Below are 23,054 nucleotides of genomic sequence, written 5' to 3' on the forward strand. Positions count from 1 at the left end.
GAGTCCCCTGCCTTGGTCTCCTGAGTTGATAGGATTATAGGCCTGATTCAAATGTCTTATACAAACGAGTTTTAAGAACCTCCGTTTTAGGCCAGGTGTCGGGGTGCACATCCTTAATCCCAGCACTCAGGAGGCAGATCTTTGTGAGTTCAAGGTCAGCCAGGTCTAAGAGTTCCAGGACAGCCAGAACCCTCAGGACACAGAGAAACCACTTCTCAGAAAAACAATAGCCCTCTGTTCTCAGAGATGAAGTGAGGCTTCACCAGTTTGAGTATACACAGGAATTAAGACTCTGTTATTTTCCCATCCACCTTACAGGTTGGGGTACGGTCTGCATATCACTTTTAGGGAGCTTCCCTTTCTTCCTACCAGGCACTGGTCACACAGAGGTCAGACTGATGTATCTATCGGAACGACTTTATTTAAGTACACTGGGCCCCACCAGGCAATGTGGCTTTGCGAGGCTGTGCAGGGGACAGGCTTGGGCTGAGAGAGGTGAGCTGGCTAAGCGCACTGCAGTCCACGGGCTGCCACATCGATTCCACACACACCAGCTTCGCTTTACATCTGGCAGGGGCCTTTGGTCATAGGATGGTGGAGAGAGAATACTGTCTGGAATCTGGAACTGGGGTGAGACGGCATCACTAGTGAGGGTGCCGTGCACACAGACTCACCCTAGCTTTGTACTGGGTACAAAGGCCCTTGGACCACTTCCGAGGACAAGGCTGGAATCCATCAGATCTTGGCACTTTGGTCTGGCCCCTTCTCTCCCTTCAATCTGACCAACCTCGAAGGGGGCCTCCCTGCCACTTTGACTTAGTCGCCCGGTCAATTAGAGTGGCAAAGGCAACATGGTTAACTGCAGCTTGCTTTGTTTTGAAGGGTCTAGATCTCCAACACACCCCCCTCACAAAGGGCCTCTGCCAAAGAGGGATGCTCCTTCCTGTCTTAGAAAATCCAACCACAACCAGCCTGTTGGCTCCAGGGCAGTGAGCAAGTGGGGCCAGGAGAAAGGAAGAGGCTGGTTGGGGTGCCTTCATGTGCGGCCTCCAATCCCACAGGGTCCTGAGGCCCGTGAATACTGTCAGTTCACTATCAGCAGGGAATGCCAGAGCCCCTGATACTGTGGAAAGCCTGGGTGCTGTAAACATTAGTGTAAGCAAAGGTGACCAGTGGGCAGGAGACAGGAGCCCTCTCTACTCCCTTTACTGAACAAACATGTCAATAAATAAACCGATGGCGATGGTATTGAAACCAAGATGTATGAGAAGCAAACAGCAGGACCTGGAGCCCACAGTCCTTACAGTGTCCCCGAGCCCTGGATGTGGCTGGAGCTTGTAAATCAACCCTGAAGCTATCCCCCATCCTTCCCAAATGCCCAGTGCGGTCCAAATTGCTACCTGGTTCCCAGGTGGATGTGAGTGTACCCTGCTCTCTCCTGAACCCAGTCTTTAACCACTGCTAGAGTGCTTTTTCAGTCTCCCAAACCCAAACTGAACCAAACCAGACAGAACTTAACCCCAGCCCCAGTTCTCGGTGTGATCCAGAGGCATGGGCAGCACAGAATGATGAGCTGGGGAGACAGCAGCTGCCTCTGGCCTCAGGGCACTCGGGTGGAGTGGAGCAGGGCCAGCCCAGCCGAGATTGGCAGCAGCAAGGTCTCTCATGGTAGTAACCATAGTTCCACACAGTCAGCCAAAGGCCTGGCTGAGAAAGGAGTGGGCCTCTGCCAGAGCTCTTCCTGCAAGGGGCCAGTGAGTAGTCAACCCCAGGCCTCAGGCCATCCCCCTCGTGGGTAGTTCAATGTCCTCTCTGGGCCCAGGATTTCTGGGCCACACGGCACTCCATAGTAGTACACACTCATACCATACCCACACACTCACTCATACACACAGGCAGTTCCTCTCAAACACTCCAGCTCAAGAAAGTTTTAAAGTGGAGTTAACTTCAGAGAGAGGTGGTGATGTCGCAACATTAGAAGGTTTTCCTGTGGATGGATCGGGCACCATCTTCTTCATATTCCTTCTTGGAGACCCACATCTTCTTAAAGGTATCCAGGGAGGCAAGGATAGAGCCTCTGCAGTGGAGAAAACCCAGAGAAGCAGTGTGACTGAATGAAATTGTGCAGCCGGTCAATTCCCTGGGGGTGGGACAAGGTAGGATGGTGGGATGGTCAGAGCCTCGCTTCCCATTCTGCTCTTATTCCGTGGGCTACTCACCCAATCCATGTGGAATACAGTCTCTCCTGGGGTGCAGATATCTGCAGAGGGGGACAGGAGAGGAATCTAAGACACCCAGACGCAGTCATCCCTCTGTTACATGTGTGTTCCCAGGTGTGTGGGAGCACATGCACATGAGTGTGTGCATGGAGGCCCAGGGTTGACACCTGGTCTTCCTGGCTCATGCTGGCTCGCCTACCTAGCTAGCTTGCCCTTGGGGACCTTGTCTTTACCTCCCAAAGGCTGCCATTTTAAGAGGTGGCCATGCCTACCTGGCTCTGATGTGAATTCTGGGCATCTGCACTCTGGTCCTGATGCTTACATAGCAAGTGCTGAGCCACCTTCTCAGCCCCACCCTGTCCCTGCCCACTGTCTCACTCTGTCCCTTGGCTGGGTGTAATGGATGTACACCACGCAATAGGCTCTTTGCAGGAGCTGTGGCCAGCCTGACCGTACGTGGGGAGATACACCTATGGCAGGAATTAGATGCCTTCTCTTGGGGCCTGTCCTCTCCACATGAAGCCCTTCAGCAGCCGTTCAGAAGGCAACTGCATTACAGGGGTCCTACCTTGGGGGATGGGAGAGGGCACGGTAACGGTAAGGTCAAGCTGTCAATTCAGTTTTCCTGATAGGCCATGGGGTACTAGTCTGCACTACCTGGAGAGCTTGGGGGAGACCCGGCAGGGGACAGAGCTGCCCTGTCCTGCAAGTCTGTGGAGCCCCGTTGTGCCCGGCCCGGCCTGCAGTGTGCCCTACCCTGATCTTCACATCTTTTGGAGCCAGTTTCTTCACTTCACTCAGTAGCCTGTCCCCAAAACCTACAAAAGAGCAGAGACCCCCAAGTTAACTCTGGGCATCTGATCCCTGTGGGATGAGGATGCTTCCCTAGCAAGGGTCCCAAGAGCAAAGACCAACCTTTGAAGAGGGTAGAACCTCCTGAGAGGACAATGTTGGAAAAGAGCGTCCGCCGTAAATCCATGTCTGACTTCTGGATAGCGAACACCAGCACCTCATGGATACCCTCACTCTCCTCGCCAATCAAGTCAGGCCTGAACAGCAGCTCAGGGGCCCGGAACCTGGAAGGGCCAATCTGTGGGGTAAAGAGCCAGCTCAAGAGGTTGGGCTGGGACTGAGGTCCCTGGAATGGGAACAGAAGAGGCCTTCCTGCCTATCTCTTAGCAATCAGGTGTCTGTGAAGCCCGGGCTAAAGACAAACCTTCTGTGACAAGGGTCTCAAGGAGCAAAGACAGGGCTCCTAGGAACAGACCAAAGAAACCGTTCTGGGGAACTAGGGTGGCGGTTAGGGGGAGTGCTTATCTTACTACTAGCTTTGGAACTTTCTAGCTAAGAGATTTCTGGCATTGACACTCTAGGAAATGTCTTATCAATTGGAGTTCCAGGGAGCAGTGACTTCGCTAATCTGTACCCAGGGATGGTTAGGACAGCAAGCACTACACAAGTACTCCCTAGGGAAGTCCCCATAGAAGCTCTGGGCTGCTGTGTTCTCAGTTCTGCTGGTCAGGCCCTCTCAGGACCTTCTGCTGAGCCCAAAGCTTAGGTGTGAGGGGAAAGGAGAAAAATGTGGTCACTACCTCAATGGTGCTGCCATCGGGCAGGTAGTACTGAGCCTTCTCCGTCTCCAGTGTCTCATCCTTCTGGGGGTTTATGGACAGGTAGCAAGCTCTCTGCAGAATCAGATATGAGTCATGTATGCAGGAAACCTAGTGCACTCTCAGGCAAAGTCCACAGGAGTAGCATGCCTATCTGCAGCGACTGCCTAAAAGTGCTCGCCCACAAGCAGGGACAGGGGTCTGACACACTGTCCTGGGCACACTTAAACCATGAATTCTTGTTCTGCTTTCCTGGTAAGCAAACCTGGGAACTTGGCTCCATAGCTCCCAGGCCTGTGACTGCCTAAGTTTAGCCAGGCTCAGGCACCTTTCTCCTCCTCCCTCTGGTATGGTTCTGGCTTCCCACCAGTTCAGAGGTTTCCCCAAACCATACATGGTAGGAGGGTTTACGTAAGAAGACAAAAGCATTTCAACTTCAACAAGGATGTGATCCTAAACTCAGGGGCAGTGGCCTGTGGGCTGAGGGACTGGAAACAGCTCCTTTCCCACACTCAGGCAGCTTTCAGGAAGGGGAAGGAGCAAGACAGACGAGACAGACGCACACAGGTACCAGGAGGATCCAGAGCCTGACCCAGGACCCAGCAGGAGCATCGTCCTGCTTTACTCTTAGGTTCACTATTCCCCTGCCACCCCTCGGCCACAGGACACCACTCACTTCCTTTATGGCCTTGACAATCTCAAACTCGGAGGAGGAGTGGAAATCGTAGCCCTCCTTTCGTAGGTAGAGGCGGAGGAAGCGTGAGACATCGCGGCCGGCAATGTCAATGCGCATGATGGAGTGAGGCATGGCGAAGCCTTCGTAAATCGGGACTGCATGGGTGACGCCATCCCCAGAATCCAACACCACACCTGTGGTTCTGCCTGTGGCATAACTGAGGCAAAGAGACAATCACTGAACCCCATGCCCTCTAGGAAGAAGTCCACGTGTTAAAGCTCCGGGTCAGGGGAGCTCTGAGCCTTGGTCCACTTTTCTCCTGGGCCCTCTGGCTGGGTCCCTGGGTACTAAGGAGACCTTGAAGTACTGAGTGAGGAGCAAAGCTTCTCCAGCATCCTAAAGGACAGGCCTTCTGGTCTGAGAGCACAGCCTGGTGTTTACAGTCCTGGGGACCTGACCTAAAGGGCAGTTTCGATTCCCAAGAGAAGAGGAGGAAAAAGCATTCAGCGGAGGAGGAAAAGGGGCTGCTTTTCCCTTTCCCTGAGAGCTATGGCTTTCCCATGCTGCCTCTGACGTCAGCCCATAGTTTTAGGTTTTTTTTTTTTTAAAATATCCAAATGGCAGAAATGAGACTCAGGAATAGGGCAAACCCTTACTCAGGCTCAGCATTCAGGGGTCAATAGGTAAAGTCAGCTTGCACACCCAACGTGCCACGGCAACTGCGCCAGCCGAGATTGGATTTAGTCCAGGAATGCTGGCCCAGTGGTATCAGAGATTTCCATTTGTCCAGAGGTTAGAAATTTAAATTTGGATAAGAAATCCTTTATTTTTGTTTTGGGAGGGTGCTGGGGACCATCCCCAGCCCAGGAAATCTCCCAGCCTGCAAATGCTGGCTCATGATTTAAGGAGGTCAAATACATAGTCTGTGTAGGTCATAGGGCACCATCTCAGCAGCTGATGGAGGTAGGCATGAGGCCGGGTGGGCAGCATGGCAGGTGTGGTGCTGTCTGGACCACAGCTATGCCAGCAGCCCTGCAGAACAGCTGGCACGCGGTCCACAGAGTGAATACTGGGATACATTAAGGAACCTTGAGAAGGGCCTCGGCGGTGTGTACCACAGACCTGAACCCCAAACCTGAGAGCAATGGGCACCCACACTTTGCTTTGGTTTATCTGAGGCACTTCGATGTCTAGTTTCAGTAAGAGTTTCTTTTTCTCACTACCTCGGCTCATCTTCCCTGGGGAGAGTGGATGTATTCGGAGGCTTAGGTTATAGAGAGGCCACGCTAGCCGGGCTGCTACTCACAGGCTAAGCACAGCTTGCATGGAGATGAAGAGAGCTGGCACATTGAAGGTCTCGAAGAAAACTTCTGCCGCTCGCTCCCGGTTTTTCCGAGGGTTTAAAGGTGCCTCAGTCAGGAGCACAGGATGCTGGGGAAAGAGGCCCAGGAGGCAGGCAGTGAGGTCAGCTCTCCACCCTGGTGACCCTGCCCTGAAAGTCTGTTGTCTGGGGGCCTTTGTCAGCTGAGGCTGTCACAAGTCATGCCCGTGTCTGTCAATGTCACATCCTAAAGCCCCATTCTGTCCTTATTCTCAGAGTGCACCTCCTTGTCCTCCAAAACTACTCTACAGGTCCCTCTGTCTGTCAATATATTGTTAAATTCAAGTTTTTCTATGGTAAATATATTTCAAAATAGAAATTTTAAATTTAATATTGGTTTTTTAAAAAATATTTTATGTATGTGAATACACTGTAACCATCTTCAGACTCACCAGAAGAGGGCATCAGATCCCATTACAGATGGTTGTGAGCCACCATGTGGTTGCTGGGAATTGAACTCAGGACCTCTGGAAGAGCAGTCAGTGCTCTTAACCGCTGAGCCATCTCTCCAGCCTCCCCGCCCCCCTTTTTAAATATTGAAATTGGTTTTTCATGGTATTGGAAATTGTTTCCCGCTAGACAAGCACTCCTCATAGAGCTCTATTTCCAGCCCTTTTACTTATTTACTTATTTTTATTATTTTTAAAAAAGATGTCTGTACCCCCTGGCTGGCTTAGAACTTGTTATGTAGACCAGGCTGGCCTCAGACTCAAGAGACTTACCTGCCTCTGCTTCCCAAGTGCTGGGTTATAAAAGTGTACCACCGACCCTGGGTGGGATGTTTACATTTTAATTATTTTAAATTATGTTTCTGCATGTGTATTTATGCATGCAAATGCAGGTACTGGTGGAGGCTAGACCCAGTACATGGGGTTATAAACCACCTGTATGAGCAGTAGGAACAGAGCTCAGGTTCTCTGGAAGGGTAGAACTCGTTCTTTTTTTTTTTTTTTTTTCTTTTCTTTTCTTTTTTTCGGAGCTGGGGACCGAACCCAGAGCCTTGTGCTTGCTAGGCAAGCGCTCTACCACTGAGCTAAATCCCTAACCCCTAGAACTCGTTCTTAACTGCCGAGCTGTCTCTCTAGTACATACAAAATGGTTTTCAAAGCCTGACCAGTTTCTCTCCCTGAAAACTGACACATCCTTCTTTTATCTCCGAGAGTCGCTTCCTTGGAAGTTAACAGGTATGGGCTCTGACAGATGTGGGTTCGAATCCCATCTCTACTCCTTTCTTTACTCATTGAATGATTTTGGAAATACCACTTCGATTTTCTGACTTCCTTTTCATCTTTCTACATTTATTATCTTGTGTATGCACACATGCACATGTGAAAGTCAATGGTCACTGTAGAGTTGGTTCTCTCCTACTTAGTACCTTGCTGCTCTAACGTTTTTGTTTGTTTTCTATTTTGTTGACAACGTAGGCCTGGTTAGCTTTAAAGAGGCAGTGGAGCTAAGGACCACCCTGAACACCTAGCCTCTTGGTATCACGGTGGTGAACCACTGTGCCCAGGTTGTGTACCACCGTGCCCAGTCTGCTTTTTTCTCTTGTTTGTAAGAGGGAGATGATTCTACCCAGGTCTTTTGGTTCTGTTTTTATTTTTGTTTATTTATGAGTATGTATGTATGTGCACATGTGTGTATGAGTATGTATGTATGTGCACATGTGTGTATGAGTATGTATGTATGTGCACATGTGTGGGTGCCTTCAGATGCCAAAAGACATCAGATCTGCCTGGAACTGGAGCGAAAGATGGTTGTAAGCTGCCATGTGGGTGCTGGCAACCAAACCAGGGTCCTCTGTGAGCATAGTAAGTGTTCTTAACCACAGAGCCATCTCTCCAGCCCCCATTTTTGCTCCCCTTTTGAGATAAGAGTCTTGCTACATAGCCCTAGATTGGTCTCAACCGTTCCTCACCCTGCAGCCTCTGCCTTCCAGGCACTAGCACTGTAAGCACGTTCCTACAGCTAACTTCAGTTCGAATATATTAGGGATGGCACAGAGATAAAATTACAGTGTATCTACAAGTACACAGCTCAGTGCTGCATGTATTTATACTCAAACGCTTTCGGCAGTCATCAGGTCCCTCTTTCTCCCCGGCATCTCTGGGGTGGAGTTCTACCCAACTCGGCATCCTGCACAGCAGTGTCTTGCACACAGGCCCCTCACCTCCTCTGAGAAAGTCTGCAGCTGGTCCTTAGAATAGACATATTGCCAGATGCGCTCCATGTCGTTCCAGTCCTTGACGATGCCATGTTCCATGGGGTAGCGGATTGACAGCAGCCCCCGGTGCTCCTGCAAGTAGAGGGCACAGTCTGTTGCAGAGTCAGGCCCTGCCTGGCATCTCACCCTACCAACCCGAGGGTACAGGTACAAGCACTGTCAAGGAACCTCAGCTTCCTCAGGTCCCAGCCCGCTGTCCTCATCCACACTGAGTGTAGGCATTGGAGACTGGATGCTACAAGCTGCCTGACTCAGTGCGCAGCTGAGAAGCAGAGGCTTCTGAATTTCCATGGCCCCCAGGTCCCCTGTTTCATTGCCTGGTTCTGGGACACAGTGTCCTGGCTCTTATCTCAGTTCCTGGAACCAAAATGGGCAGCACTGGCTCTGTAGTTACGTTTCCTAGAGCCTGTCGAAGGTTTTGCCAAAGCCTGGGTAATTAACTCATACCTTGGATAGACCAGATTGGATTTCTCTCTGAATCCCTCTTGCCAAAAATATACCCAAGCCAATCAATTTAATGACTGTAAGACAGTGACAGGACACAGAGGTACAGAAGCAGTGCCATTTTCTAGACTGGTCTCTGTCCCACCATGTGGGTTCCAGGTATGTCTTCTTTAAGGCCAGAGTCTGCTCTTGGGAGAACGATGACCTCTTTCCCCATTGGTATGCTTACTGTGGTGGACAGGTAAGCCCTCTGCAAGCCCGAGGCTTCTTCTGTTGGACTGGGAATTACCTCAGCTTTGGGGCCAATGAAGATGTCACCTTCGAGGGCTCCTGCCATGACTCGAACATGTTTGGGTCTGCCCACACTGCAGAGGACAGCAGAAAGGAATGGTTTTATTTCAGGACAGTCGTGGAAGAGCACAGTCTAGATACACCAATGCCCCTCGCTCATGCTTGTCTCCGAGCAGGGAGGGCTCGGTTAGCTTCCATGCCCTTTCTTATACTTTTTTCTGTCTTTTATATAAAGAACATGTACTATTCGGAGTCACCTGCATATTATCTATTTTTGTTAAGTTGTTCTATAAATAATACCTCTGGTTCACCTATTTTCCCAGTGTACATTAGACAGAGATCTAAATGGGGCTGGAGAGATGGCTCAGCAGTTAGAGCTTTGTCTGCTCTTCCACAGGTCCTGAGTTCAGGTCCCAGTAACTATGAGGTGGCTCACAACCATCTATACTGGGATCTAATGCCCCCTTCTGGCATGTAGGTGTATATGCAGACAGAGCACTCACTAAATCTTTAAATAAAAAAAAAAAAAAAAAAAAGAGGATAAAAGTGTCATTGGGCAAGGTGGCACATGCCTTTAAAAAAATTATTTTGTAAATGGTCAGGCAGTGGTGGGGCACACCTTTAATCCCAGCACTCGAGGAGAGGCAGACGGATGTGTTAGATTGGAGCCAACCTGATCTACAGGGTGAGTTCCAGAACAGCCAGGGCTACACAGAGAAACCCTGTCTTGGAAAAAAAAAATGGATTTCTAAATAAATGATGAACTAAAAAAAATTTAAGAACTGGGATTATAGCTCAGTGCCAGAGCCCTGTGCCCTGTATTTCATCTCTAGTTATACAAAAAAAGAATAGAAAAGAAAAAGAGAAAACTGGACTGGAGAGATGGCTCAGGGGTTAAGAGCACTGACTGCTCTTCCAGAGGTCCTAAGTTCAATTCCCAGTAACCACATGGTGGCTCACAACCATCTGTAATGAGATCTGGGTACCTCTTCTGGAGTGTCTGAAGACAACTACAGTGTACTTAAATAAATATTTTTTAAAAAAGTAAAAAAGAAATAAAAGCAGATCTTTTCTCTCCTAAGTCCCGTCCCAGGACTGCTGTTGCCCCACTGCTCTCTTCCTTCCCAGGCATGGACTTCCTAAGCCTGCCATGCCATCTTCTCCTTGTAATCTCTCCCTCGCAGAAAAGCTCAGAGCCCTCAGTCTAAGACAACAAATGTGGTTTAACTTTAAATAAACTCTGTGCTAGAAAATAGGAGAATTAAAAAGATGTTTTAAAATTTATTTAGTTGTGTGTCAGTTCGCAGGAGTCAGTTCTCTCTTTCCACCGCTGGGTCCTGGGATCCAGCTCAGGTTCCTGGCTCCTGGGCAGGTGCCTTGACCTGCTGAGCCATCTCTGGCCCGGGAAGAGGATGTTAAAGAGAGAGTGGCTGAGTGTGGCGTGCCTGCCACAGTCCTGGTACTGAGGCGGCTGAGGTGCAGGATTGTCTGAACTCAAGAAACTGAGGTCAACCTGGCAATACAGGGAGACTCTGTTTAAAGAAATAAAACTTGGAGGGCTCTGTGGTTCTCTGAATCACCAAGGATAAGATTGGTGTCAGTAGATGGAATCAGACAGCGTTTTTGGTTTTTTGAGATAGGGCCTCTCTGTGTAGTCCTGGAACTCTATCTAGATCCAGTTGGCCTCCCAAATGCTGGATTAAAGGCATGAACCACCATACCCAGCCTTAGAATCAATTTTTTGTTTTACCCAGCAAGATGTCTGAGTGGGTAAAGGCTCTGATGTGCCAGTCAGTGACCTGAGTATGATCCCTGGAACAGCATAAGCTGGAAGAGTGACCTGATCCCACGAAGTTGTGCTCTGACCAGCACACACATGCCATAGCACCTACCTCCTCCAACACACACACACTCACACTTAAAAAAAAGGAAGAGGCCCTGCTATGCCTCTCAAAACACGCCGGGCAATCACGTCCCTTATCCCAGACCCAGAGCACATCCGTTGTTTATTGTTTTGGGTACCAAGAATTCTTCCTCCTTAACAAGGCAGGGCTGGTCACAGGGCAAAGAAGACAAGCTCTCCAGAGTCACAACCAAGCCTCAAAATGACTTACTAGTTTGGAAAGCAGTATTTGGGGATCTGATCACCAGCAAAACCAGCTTTAATCACACCGGATCCCTGCGGAGAGAGGACAAAGAGAAGTGAGAGCCGCCACAGTATGATTCCGTTTCCAAGAAGAGAGAAAGCCCTTATAATTGTGTGTAGCGGCTGAGTGGGCAGGAGCATAGGAACTGTGAGTACACATCCAGGAAGGGACAGGGAGCAGTGAACAGGACTTTCACTGCATCTTTAGTGAACTGCTCAAGTTCTCTGTAGTTTTCTCCTTGACCTCATGGAACATACACTTTGAGCATTACTTATAACGTTGATACGAATATTAATACACATAACACTGGTAGGGTCGAGGAGAAGGCTCATCAGTTCAAAGCACTTGTCATGCATGTCTGCTAAAAAGAGACTGACTCTCTAGTCTCCACATGTGTGCTGTGCTATGTGCACTCTCCACACACATACAATAATAATAAATACAAGAGAAAAAACAGAAAGCATGAGAAATTGCAATTACCTAGAAGTTACATGTTTTAGTGCACACGAGGGAAGCCGGGAGCTGCATCCTTTACTGGCAAGGGGTGCTTTCAGGCTGCACTGCCACCTTAGGCTGCAGCCCTCCTGTCCTCAGGTCTCTAGGACACATCCCACTACAGGTGTGTGGCACTGATCCTGGCAGAAGGCAGTTCCCAGGCTCTTCCTGAAGGACAGAAGCACTGTGCTCCCAAGAGGTCGGCACGTGCTATAAGCCAGCGTTTTACTCCTTTGCTCCTTTGCTCCTGATGAAGAGCAGAGAGACCTTGGTGGCTTCTCTGAGGGCAGAAGACAGATGCAAATTCCTGCTCCAATATCCGGCATGTCGGTTGAGGGCAGTGCCAGGAAAGAACTGTTTTTCTTTATACCTTCCAGGACCCAACCAATGTAAACACTGACTCTAGGCACTGTGTGCAGGAAAGATGTTAAGACCTGATGCTGCTTGCAAATACACTCCATTCTTCTTCCTCTTCCTCTTCTTTTTCTTTTTTGAGACAAGGTTTCTCTGTGTAGCCCTGACTAGCCTGAAATTCACTATGTAGACCAGGCTGGCCTCACACTCACAGAGTTCCGCCTGCCTCTGACCTGTGAGGGCTGGCATTAAAGGCATGTGCCACCACACATTATCTTCCATCTAAACTTAACTACCATATTTGGTTCCCGTGTCCTCCTGCCTGTCTGGTCTGCACTCAACTACTTCTGGGGCACAGCAAACTTGCAGAGGCCACACAGCATCAGTTAATACACAAGAGATTCAAGGTGTCAAGGTTATCTCTGTGCCTACGGCTTCTGGCGCACCTTTGACTCCCTGCCTCCTGCTCCTCTACAGAGAGGTAGGCAGGGAAGATGGAGGTGACGAGACCAACCTGCCTCTGGCAAGTCTGAGGACAGGGGTAGGTCTGGTGAGAAGAGGAGGGAGGACATTGAAAGCAGTGTAGAGGGGACAGCAAGGACAGCAGGGGGCAGCTAGTTCTCTAGAAGAGGAGGAACCTCTATCGGCAGAAGAGAGCAAACAGGACATACTGTGCAAACTCACTGACTTGGACAGCAGACTAAGAACCCAGAGAGGTGCAGCTATGAATTGAACTGAAAATCTAAGAAGGAGGGGGAAAATCCTACTGCAAATCCCAGGGCTTGGACGGGTGGGTGGGAACAGCACTGTGCAAAAGATCTTCAGGAACCCGTTCAAGTTTCTAATAATTGTTCATTGTCTTCATCAGGGTGTGTAATGCCAACAGACTAGTTGGCTCTCCTGGCAGGGACTCAAGACATGAGAAATGAAGGTGAGATCCTTACATTAGACCAGGATTTTTATTTACTTGAGATAGGATTTCACATATCCCAGGATGGCCTCAAACCTGTTCTGTAGCAGAAGGTGACCCTGAATTTCTGACTTCTCTGCCTCTGCTTCCTGAATGCTGAGGTTACAGGCACGTGTCACCATACATACATTAAGATCTGAATTTTTAAAAAAGATTTATTTATTTTATGTATATGAATACGCTGTCATCATCTTCAGACATCAGAAGAGGGCATCGGATCCCATTACAGATGGTTGTGAGCCACCATGTGGTTGCTGGGAATTGAACTCAGGACCTCTGGAAGAGCAGCCAGTGCTCTTAACGGCTGAGCCATCTCTCCAGCTCAGATCTGAGTATTTTTAAGAATTAATTTTCCAAGTTGTAAACGTTTTAGTTTACTAGCACAAAACCAAGAGCCTGTTACCCAAGGCAGGTCATGATGTTAGACTCAGCTACTCACAATCCCAATTGGAGGCTGGAGCTGGAAGACCCACTGTGTAAGAAAGCCACAGAGCAAGACCCTGTCTCAAAAAGCCAAGCGAGGGGCTGGAGAGATGGCTCAGGGGTTAAGAGCACTGACTGCTCTACCAGAGGGTCCAGGTTGGACTTCCGGTGTCCACACAGAGGCTAACAAAGGGTAGTACTCCTCAGGCACTGCATGCATGTGATATGAAGACTTGCAGGCAAAGCATTTTATATATATCTCAAAAAACTCAAACCCAAAGCCCAGTGAAACAAAGCCAGACTCATTTATTGGCCTCTGGTTTTCTACCTAGAGTATCAGAGGTCCAGTACAATCCTGTGCCTTCTTGAAGGGTAACCCCAGAACTCACTATTACCTGCACCACGACAAAGCATGGCTCTCACTGCCCTCTGTTAGAATTTGTGTTTCCTATCTTTCTCTACTTCATTTCAAGTTCCTCAAGATTAGAGACTTCACACAGCAGTATCTGTCATTTGCTAGACACTCAAGAGACTAACTGGTAAGGGTTAAATTTATGAGCAAAAGATTGGCAGAAAGGTACCAGGCATGGTAGCAAGTGTCTTTAATCCAAGCACTCTAGAGGCAGCTGCAGGCCAGTTTTTTTTTTTTTTTTTTTTTTTTTTTTTTTTTTTTTTTTTTTTTTGCAGGCCAGTTTTGAGTTTCAGGCCAGCCTGGTCTACAAACCAAGTTTCAAGACAGCCAGGAACATCCCTGTCTTAAAAAAATTTTAAAAAGTAGGCAGACAGCAGGATACAGTGGTGCACACCTTTAATTCCAGCACTTGGGCAAGAGGCAAGGGGATCTCTGTGAGTTCATGGTCAGTCTGGTCTACAAAGTGAGACCCCATTTCAAAAAATAACCAGGGCTGGAGAGATGGCTCAGTGGTTAAGGGCACCGACTGCTCTTCCCGAGGTCCTGAGTTCAAATCCCAGCAACCACATGGTGGCTCACAACCATCTGTAATGAGATCTGATGCCCTCTTCTGGTGTGTCTGAAGACAGCTACAGTGTACTCATATATATAATAAATAAATAAAATATTTAAAAAAAAATAACCAATAAAATAAAATAAAAATTAAAAACAAAATGGCGGAGGAAACCTAAACTCTGAACCTGAGCGAGCACCCAGAAGGCCAGTGAGCAGCCTCAGGCAGAGGTGGGGCAGGGAAGATGAGCAGCACAGGGAGAGATGAATTCAGAGGAACCAGACCCAGCTTGTCCCCATGGCCCTCACAGGCCTGCCAAGACAAGGTGTGGACCAACAAGCAGAGGAGGCGGTGAGATGAGGTGCTCTGCTCTGCGAGCTGCCCACCCCTCAGAGTATACAGGCCTGAGTGTGCACACAACAGTGCACTGCCACCCAGCCACGCACTTCTGCAAAGGGAAGGGCCAACACCCTGTAGAAGTTCCTTGAAAATGGAGTCTCATTTCTGAGACTCTGACCATTCTGATGCAGGCAGCAAGCAGCTCCTTTAGCAGCCTCTCGCAGCACCAGCCGGCTGCAGGCCGTGGCTTGAGAAAGTTTTATCTTAAGGACTTCAGGTTGTGTGATGTGCGGAGAAAGAGGCTCATGGTCTTCTATCTAACAAAACTAGATACCAAGAGAGGTGGGGTCATGGGTTCTAGGATGGAAGTTGTTAATCGGTCCATTTTGGTCCTAAGACTTTGGTTTGATCCCGAAAGTGTTTTAAAGAAAGACAAAAAACTTATTGAGTTAAGAATATGTCACAGATATAATTTACTAATTCAAGGTATAGTACAATTCAATTTTTTTTTTTTTTTTTTGGTTCTCTTTTTCGGAGCTGGGGACCAAACCCAGGGCCTTGTGGCTTCCTAGGTAAGCGCTCTACCACTGAGCTAAATCCCCAGCCCCACAATTCAATGTTTTTAGTACAGTCAGAATTGTATATAAACAGTTTAGCCATATAGCCAAGGTTGGCCACAAACTTGTAATTAATAGAACTTTTAATCACTCAAAAAGAGGTCCTGAGTCCCAAAACGGTTCTTCTGCGTCAGCTGTATCCATTCTTCTAGCACTATGCAACCAACCTACTTGTTTTTGTAAACCACAACAAACTTTATAGTAACTGGCAATGGTTACAAATGCAAGACTGCATATGAAATAAACTTTCTATTTTTCTGGAAAAATCAGAAAACCTGTTGGGTATGTATGGCTTTGAGATGATACACCTGTCATCTCAGCCTCCAGGGGACAGGGAAACAGGACCTGAAGCTGAGTTTTGTCCACACAATGTGTCTCCGTGAGCCAGAGCTACACAGTGAGAGCCTTTTTTAAGAAAAGAAAAAAGGGCCAGAGAGATGATCATCTATTAAGCGCATGTGTTGCTTATCCACAGGACACAGGTTCAGTTCCCAAGCATCACTCAGAAGCTCTCAACTGACTATTAATTCCAGTTCCAAGGCATCCGATGCCCTCTTCTGACTTCCTCAGGCACTGCATGCATGTGATACAGGTATTTAAATCTCAAATAAGGAAAAGAAACCAGGGGCTGAAGAGATAGCACATCAGTTAGGAGTACTTGCTGTCCTTCCAGAGGACTGGAGTCTGGTTCCTAGCATCCACACTGAGTGGCTCACAACCACCTGTAATTCCAGCTCCAGGGATCCAAGGCAGGGGAGCTGTGGGGATGGACAGACTGCTCCTGCACTGCTAATGCCAAAGCAAAACTGATAACACATTTATTTATTTATTTATTTATTTATTTATTTATTTATTTATTTATTTATTTAATGTATGTGAGTACACTGTTGCTGTCTTCAGACACACCAGAAGAAGGCATCAGATCCCATTACAGATGGCTGTGAGCCACCATGTGGTTGCTGGGAATTGAACTTAGGACCTCTGGAAGAGAAGTCAGTGCTCTTAACCTCTGAGCCATCTCTCCAGTCCATGATAACTCTTTATTTTAAGTGTGTGTGTGTGTGTGAACGTCCTGTGTGTGGGTCTGTCTATATGAGTAAAACAGCTCTCAGACCAAAGAGAATTCCTGCCCATCTGGAGCTTCAGTGACAGGTTGTAACCTGCCTATGTGGGTGCTAGGCATCAAGCTTTGGACCTCTGGAAGAGCACCAATCACTCTTAACTGCTGAGCCATCTCTCCAGTCTGAGGTAGATCATTTCTATGCATTTTTTTTCTTTCAACAACTAAGAAAAAGGAGACCTAACACACAGGAACTGGCTAAAGACTTAGTTGGGGGGTTGGGGATTTGGCTCAGTGGTAGAGCGCTTGCCTAGGAAGCGCAAGGTCCTGGGTTCGGTCCCCAGCCCCGGAAAAAAGAAAAAAAAAAAAAACAAGAAAAAAAGACTTAGTTGGTTTTGTCTAGATATTAACATTGAAAACAAGAATTCACAAAGACCCCGTCTCAAACAAACGAAAGAAAGAAGTGTTATTCATCATTTACAGCATTACATTAGCTGAAACCCCTCATCCTGACCGGGTTTCCCCCCACCCCCACCTCCGTACCGAACACTGGACATCTTTGTTGACATGACAGCAATCATTAGTTGTCTATTTACCACTTAGCCAATAAGAAGGCCTCATTTTGTACACAGTGCTACCAGGCCCTAGGTACTGTGTAGAGTTGGGTGTAAATCGAACAGTCGAGGGCTGGGGAGTTGGCCCATTAGTTCAGAGCACTAGCTACAGCCCTTTGGGAGGACCAGAGTTGGATCCCTTCTGCACTGCAACCATGTTGGATAGCTCATAACTGCCTGCAGCTCTATGAAGAGGAATTAATGACCTCTTCTGGCCTCTAAAGGCACGAACACACACAAACGAGAGAGAGAGAGAGAGAGAGAGAGAGAGAGAGAGAGAGAGAGAGAGAGAGAGGGAGAGGGAGAGGGGGAGAGGGGGAGAGAGGGAGAGGGAGAGAGAGAGAGAGAGAGAGAGAGAGAGAGAGAGAGAGAGAGAGAGCATAAGGGGCCTTGGGCTGTGTAGAGTGGGTAGAGGGATTAATAAAAAAAGAAGGATCTCACCCTCTTATCCACAAGGGTTAAAAAGTCTACTGAGGCTATTGAGGGAGACAAAACCAAAAACAAACCCCCAAAATAATGGGTCTTATTTAACTAACCTTGCTCCCATTCCCTGCTCCCAACAATGTCACACCTTAGAGGCCGGCTTCAAACAATGACCTTGCATTTCTCATTTTCCTGTCTCTACCTCTCTAGTCCTGGGATTACAGACATGGACCACCACACCTGCTTATACACTAGGTTTATGCTGTGCTGCGGATGGAGCCCAGGATTTCATGAATGTCAGACAAGCTCTAGCATCTGGGCTACACCCCCAGCCTCAGCCTCCCCCTTTAAAAAGGCAGTTCATAACAAATACAGTAGCCTTCCTGGAAGGACTGAAGAACTTGGAACCAGATTTCAGTGTGAGATTTGGATCCTCAACTCCTAAAGTGAGTAGTTTAAAAAAATCTCTCCAAGCCTCCTGTTCCTGCATAAACTAGAGAAAGCAATCTCTATCCACCTACAATACAAAGAAAAGAACCTAGTGGTATGTCCACGTTCCCAGCATCACAGTTACTCTGAAAAGGTCAGCCTCGGACAGAGGGAAGTGGTAGTTTGTCTCAATGGAGGGACCTGGAAAGTGAATAGGAAGATTCCAACCAGAATGGGAGGGACCAAACCTTTGAGTGAAATACAGAAACTGAAGACAATCGCTCCTCCTCATAAATGGAACACTTAGGTTCTTTCTATTTGTCCTTATCGAAGCATTTGTGGAACGGTGCTTAGCAAAGGAATGCTATTTAGATAAGGCAATGAAGTTATGGGGCACCACAGCTGTATGACCTTGATCACTTCCACCTTCGGTGTTTGTTCTGTCGGTGAGAAGAGGTGCAAACTTTCTCCTTAGCCATTCACTTTTTGGGAAGTTTCAACTTGCATATCGGTGAAAAGCGCCCTGGAAACGCTAGCGTACTTGACAACCACTGTGTCTGAAAAATCTCCCTGTCTCTCAAGTGGGCACTGTAAACAGGAGAGCACCTTGCCTTTGTCACTCCCCTTTCTTTTTTACCTTTACTAACTATAATTTATAATCACAAAAATAACTGAAATCCTATGGCCATTTATGGTACCGGATTATCCGGCCCCACCCAGATACAGTTTACTAAATCGCCCCTCCAGCTCACACCCAAGGAAACTGTACTCCTTAGCCGGTGGACCAGCCATCGCCTTCCGCACCCTGAATTGCTGAGCCAATCCCTACAGTTATAGTGCACGGCACCGCCCCTTACAGAAGGGAAACACCTTGGCGGCCGGAAGAGCGACAAGCGCCGGAGCCAATAACTGCAGAGTGCTGTTCTAATCGGGCAAGGCCCAAGGGCGGGACCAATAGGAGAAGATAGACAGCAAGAGCAGCCAATTGGGTGATGGAAATCCAGAGCGAAGGCGGATGCTAAGCTCTAGGAGAACGGTTAAGGCCCCTTAAACCGAGGGTCCAAGGACCCTTCTTGGACTACAGCTCTTCCCTTTGTCTACCTTCAAATTCTCCATCACATGGGTGTTGGCTGGCCACCCTGCCTTCAAACTATGGATGTGAGGAGGACCCGGGCGGCGGCAGCTGAACCCGCCTGACAGGCCGGGCCAGTGACAAAGAGCTGGCGGCCTAGGCTGAAACCTCGGAAACAATCCTTCCTGGAGGAGAACACAGTCCCTTCAAAGATAGGAAAGATGCTACTCACATTGTCGATCACAACAGGCTGGTTGGCGATCACATCGTAGGACTCCATGGCAGAGGAATCTTTCCCTCCGAGGAAGGAACTGCCAGCCCGGTCCGCAGCAAACGCCACTGACACGCATGCGCAGTCTAGTCGCCGGTACTGGGCGTCCAGGGAGCGGCCCGACCTCGCCTCCGAAGAACTACAATCCCCAGCATTCTTTGCTCCAAACCGAGTCCCATCCAGATCGGGTTTAGGAGATTGGACAGTGTATTTCCGACATATGGTGCCATGGGGTTTGTAGTGTCTGTAGATTAAAGAGCCACAATGTTGATGATTAATGTTGCATGACTGGATTTGAGGCCCCTTCCAAGGGGTTTCCAATACACTCTTTTGGAGTCTGAAGTACTTGTGAATAGTTGGGATTGGATTTGTCAGTAGTTCAGGGGCGGTTGAATTTTACAGATTATTTCTACCTTTCAGCCATTCCTTCACTTGGGCAATATAAACCATTACAAACATCTGTGGAACTGGAATGTCAGTGGTAGAATGCTTGCCCGGCACTTACAAGAGCCCAGCAGCACCGGGGGTGGTGCTGCATGCCTTTAATCTCACCACTTGGGGCAAAGGTAGCAAGATCTGAGTTCGAGGCTAGCCTGGTTTATAGAGTGAGTTCCAGAACAGTGAGGGGCTATACAGAGAAAACAAACCTGTCTCGAAAAACAACAAAAAGTAAAACGAAAAGCAAAACAAGACAAAACCGTGAAGCAAAAGCCAATGGAGGTTATCAAAAATTACCTGTAAGTTGGATGCCACGGAACTACTGGTCTAAAGAGGTTTAGAAACTTGCAGCTTGCTAGGCAAGCGCTCTACCACTGAGCTAAATCCTCAACCCCAGGTTTAGAAACTTTTATCATCTTTCTTGAGCTTGACCTTGATGGATGATAATATCCAGGTGAAGAGAAAGAGTAGGTAAATGCTTTTCAGCTAGGAATTTTCCCCAGGCACTTTTCGTGTTACTCTTTTTATCAATAGTTCCAAGAAATAATTAGACTTGTAATATATTAATAATAATGACACAGTCTGATGATTTAATCATTTGTCAAGCTTATCTTAAAATCGTGTGTTAGCACCATGTTAAGCGCTTCTCGGGCGTTTCTTAGAGCTTTCATAGGACCCTAGCACCTCAAGGTACGGCGCCTCGGTTTTAAACTGGGTTCCTCCTAACACTAGGGGGAGGCCAAGATCCTTGGGACACTCCCAACACAGGGGCAGGGAGGCGGAGTCTATTGTCAAGTCACGCCTTTCCCACTTGTGACTGGCAAAGACACTAGCCAATGGGTGCCAGGCAAGGGCACGCCGACGCCCCACCCTCTGGAGCTCCCCGCGGTCCCACAGCATCCTCTGGCCGACGTCTTGAAGGCTCCGACTTGGGCGGACGGAGCCTCGTGCGCAGGCGCGGAGTTAGACCTCGCCGTAGCCCCCATCGCCTCGGGGACTCTTCATCCACAGTGGGTCCGCTGGCCCATAGGGGCGCTTTCCCTCCTCTACCCTCCCGGGTTCCCCGCGCGCCCTACGCGCCCCAATGGCGGAGCTGAGGCCTAGCGTCGCCCCCGGCCCCGCCGCGCCCCCGGCCTCTGGCCCTAGTGCCCCCCCGGCCTTTGCTTCACTCTTTCCCCCGGGACTCCACGCCATCTACGGAGAGTGCCGCCGCCTCTACCCTGACCAGCCGAACCCGCTCCAGGTTACCGCTATCGTCAAGTACTGGTATGCTCTGGGCCTCGGGAGGACCGGGGCTGGCCGGGAAAGCTTCGAGCACTGGGGACGAAGTAATTTGCAGAAGTGGGAGGAAGAAAACGGTCCAAGTACTTAGGAACCAGGAGCTTCCTGATGCTGTGGAAGGAGTTAGGACAGAAGTTGGGAATGGGGACAAAGGGTTAATGGATCCCTTGAGTAGTGAGGGGTTAACCGGGATTAGGAGAACTGAGAACTAGGGGTGTATACAGGAACTGAGGGGGGACGTGTGAGAGCGAACTGTAAACGTGGAGAAAGGAGGGGGCGCCTGTGGTGGGTCATTAGTGGGCTTGGGGGAGCCAGGGGGCGGCTGGAGTGGAATGGGGGGGAGGTAAGGCGGGGCCTGGAGAGCATTTGAGAGGGCTTTGGAGGGTACGAGATCGCGTAGTCTAGGGCGGTCCGGGGACCAGGACGCCCCTGTGGGTTAGGAGGGAGTAAGATGTGAGGGCATTGTGCCTTTGATGCGTGAAGAGTTGAGGAGACAGCTTTCTTTTTTTCCGGGAGGTTCCCGAACGAACGCTGGAGCTTCTGTCATTCAGTGCGAAGCTGTTGCTCTTGAAGTTTGACAGAGCCGCTCTTCCAGATAAACTTTTTGCTTACTCTGCACACTTCTCTTTCTCCCTGCAGAGCTTGCTTCTGACTTTGCAGCTGCTTTTGCTTTAGGTCGTTAGTTAAGAACAGGTTTCGGGAGGGCCAAGCTTTGGCTCTGGATTGAAGGAGATCGTAGCTTGCCACGAGGTGCGTGATGGAGACCTGAGTGGGCAGGAGGAATGAAGTGTAGCTTGAAGAAGCGCTTCCTGCCTTGCCTTCAGGATTTCAGCCGAAGTTTAAAGTTGCCCAGTAACGATCAGGTTCCAAACGGGCTGGCTGTCCTTGGGGTAGAAATGGTGCTCTCTAATCTCCTATTCTTTTTGCAACCCGTTTCTTCAAGTCAGCCTGAATTCAGACAAGTGTTATGGGACAAGTCCTCGTGGTCTTTCTGCACCAAAAATAGACTAAGAGATGGCCACATTCATGTAGGCAGTCACTGTATTAGATGACCCCTTTCAGTGGATCCCGGAAAATACCTGGAGCAATGGCTTGGGGAATTGGCAAAAACTGGACCTGAAGTGGGGGAAGTGGATGTCTTTACAGCTTACACTGCTTTTAAAGCCGAGTCTTTTTCCTATGTAACAACCTCTGATTGCCTCTGGAGATGGGCGACAGGCTATACAGGACTGAGGCTAACTCCCTGTGTCAGTTATGTACATGATGGGAAGGAAACTGACAGCCGGGAGGACCTGGGGACCAGCCTCATCTGGGTAGCCAGGAGACATGCCGGCAAGGCATCTGTGCAGGGCAGCCTGTTTCCAGGCTGAAGAGAGTTTCAAAGAGTGCTTCTGAGCAGGAAGCAGCTCTTGCTAACCTAATCACCCATTTCAATTGCACCTCTGTATTAGTTATGATGAACTTGTCCCACGTCATGAGAAAAATGGGGCTAGCCTTGCCGTGCTGTTTGCTCTAATCTTGTGTAAGTGTGAGGGAAAAGTTTCTGTGCAGAATATGGGGCGCCTGGTTTTATATCACCTACACGGCCATCAAGACAGAGTCGTGCATTAGAGGTATGAAACCATTATGCAAAAGACCAAGGGTAATTATACCACTTATTTTTTTTTCTACAAGTTTGTAGTGAGGCTGTATCCCCAGAGGTAGACTAGCATGTGATGACAAATGAAAAGACATGTACAGTACTTTGTGAAGTAAGAAATGCCACCTAGACACGGGAATCTAAGAGGAACCAGCTTAGTAATGGTTCTTTCTAAAACTCATAGGGATTTGCAGAATTGAGATACTGAAGTTTATTGCTGTCCCTTATGTTTAGTATCTTACAGCAGTATGACCCACTAAACTGCTTGCGTCTGGCTATGGGCTTTCTTTGGGGGTTGAGGGGTAGCATTTTAGCTAGTGGTCCCTGGCCACCAGGAATACTCTGACTGAGATTTTCAAGCAAGACAAGATCAAAGTAGGGAGGCAGAGCCTTGTGTCTTATCCTGCAACTACCCTATAGAGAGAAAGAAATCAGGTGTTGAGGGAATTGAGGTAAGGGATGTTCTGGGCCATTGGACTGCATCTCTTCCTAAGTGTAAAATATGATTTTTCCCCCATTCATCTGAGTGCAAGTATAAGGCTAACTTTGCTTGGTTCGTGGCCTCTTCTTGATGTGACCTCTCTTGGGAGACCGGCTGTGGGAGCCACAGCATGCCTGCAAGCAGAACAAGGAGAGGAGACACAGTGCTACTGCCTGTTGCTGCATGGACCT

General features: G+C 48.7%; 2 protein-coding genes across 5 annotated transcripts in view; one reads left to right on the top strand and one right to left on the bottom strand.

Moving 5' to 3' along the window:
* Window positions 1-401: 401 nt before the first annotated feature.
* Window positions 402-19,097, bottom strand: Actr1a (actin related protein 1A). 3 transcript variants are annotated; one of them, XM_087550998.1, is made up of 11 exons: window positions 18,986-19,097; window positions 10,960-11,024; window positions 8,784-8,919; window positions 8,057-8,182; window positions 5,812-5,936; window positions 4,506-4,722; window positions 3,812-3,904; window positions 3,135-3,309; window positions 2,976-3,037; window positions 2,220-2,260; window positions 402-2,077 (listed from the first exon to the last, which is right to left on the bottom strand). In XM_087550998.1, the coding sequence occupies exons 1-11, from the start codon at window positions 19,031-19,033 to the stop codon at window positions 1,975-1,977; spliced, it is 1,191 nt and encodes a 396-aa protein (XP_087407124.1). In that variant the 5' UTR covers window positions 19,034-19,097; the 3' UTR covers window positions 402-1,974. The 3 variants fall into 3 exon arrangements, with proteins under 3 accessions (XP_087407124.1, XP_087407126.1, NP_001099834.1); NM_001106364.1 differs by having other exon boundaries at window positions 403-2,077; window positions 8,844-8,919; XM_087551000.1 differs by lacking the exon at window positions 2,976-3,037 and having other exon boundaries at window positions 8,844-8,919.
* A 1,274-nt stretch (window positions 19,098-20,371) lies between these two features.
* Window positions 20,372-23,054, top strand: part of Sufu (SUFU negative regulator of hedgehog signaling) — a 100,957-nt gene continuing 98,274 nt past the window's right edge. For both annotated transcript variants that reach the window (NM_001024899.2, NM_001439944.1), the window contains 1 exon segment: window positions 20,372-20,728. In NM_001024899.2, coding sequence (NP_001020070.1) covers window positions 20,547-20,728 — 182 coding nt within the window. In that variant the 5' untranslated portion in view covers window positions 20,372-20,546.

The sequence above is a fragment of the Rattus norvegicus genome, chromosome 1 (genome assembly GCF_021556685.1).
Source record: "Rattus norvegicus strain SHRSP/BbbUtx chromosome 1, alternate assembly SHRSP_T2T, whole genome shotgun sequence".
Lineage (NCBI taxonomy): Eukaryota > Metazoa > Chordata > Mammalia > Rodentia > Muridae > Rattus > Rattus norvegicus.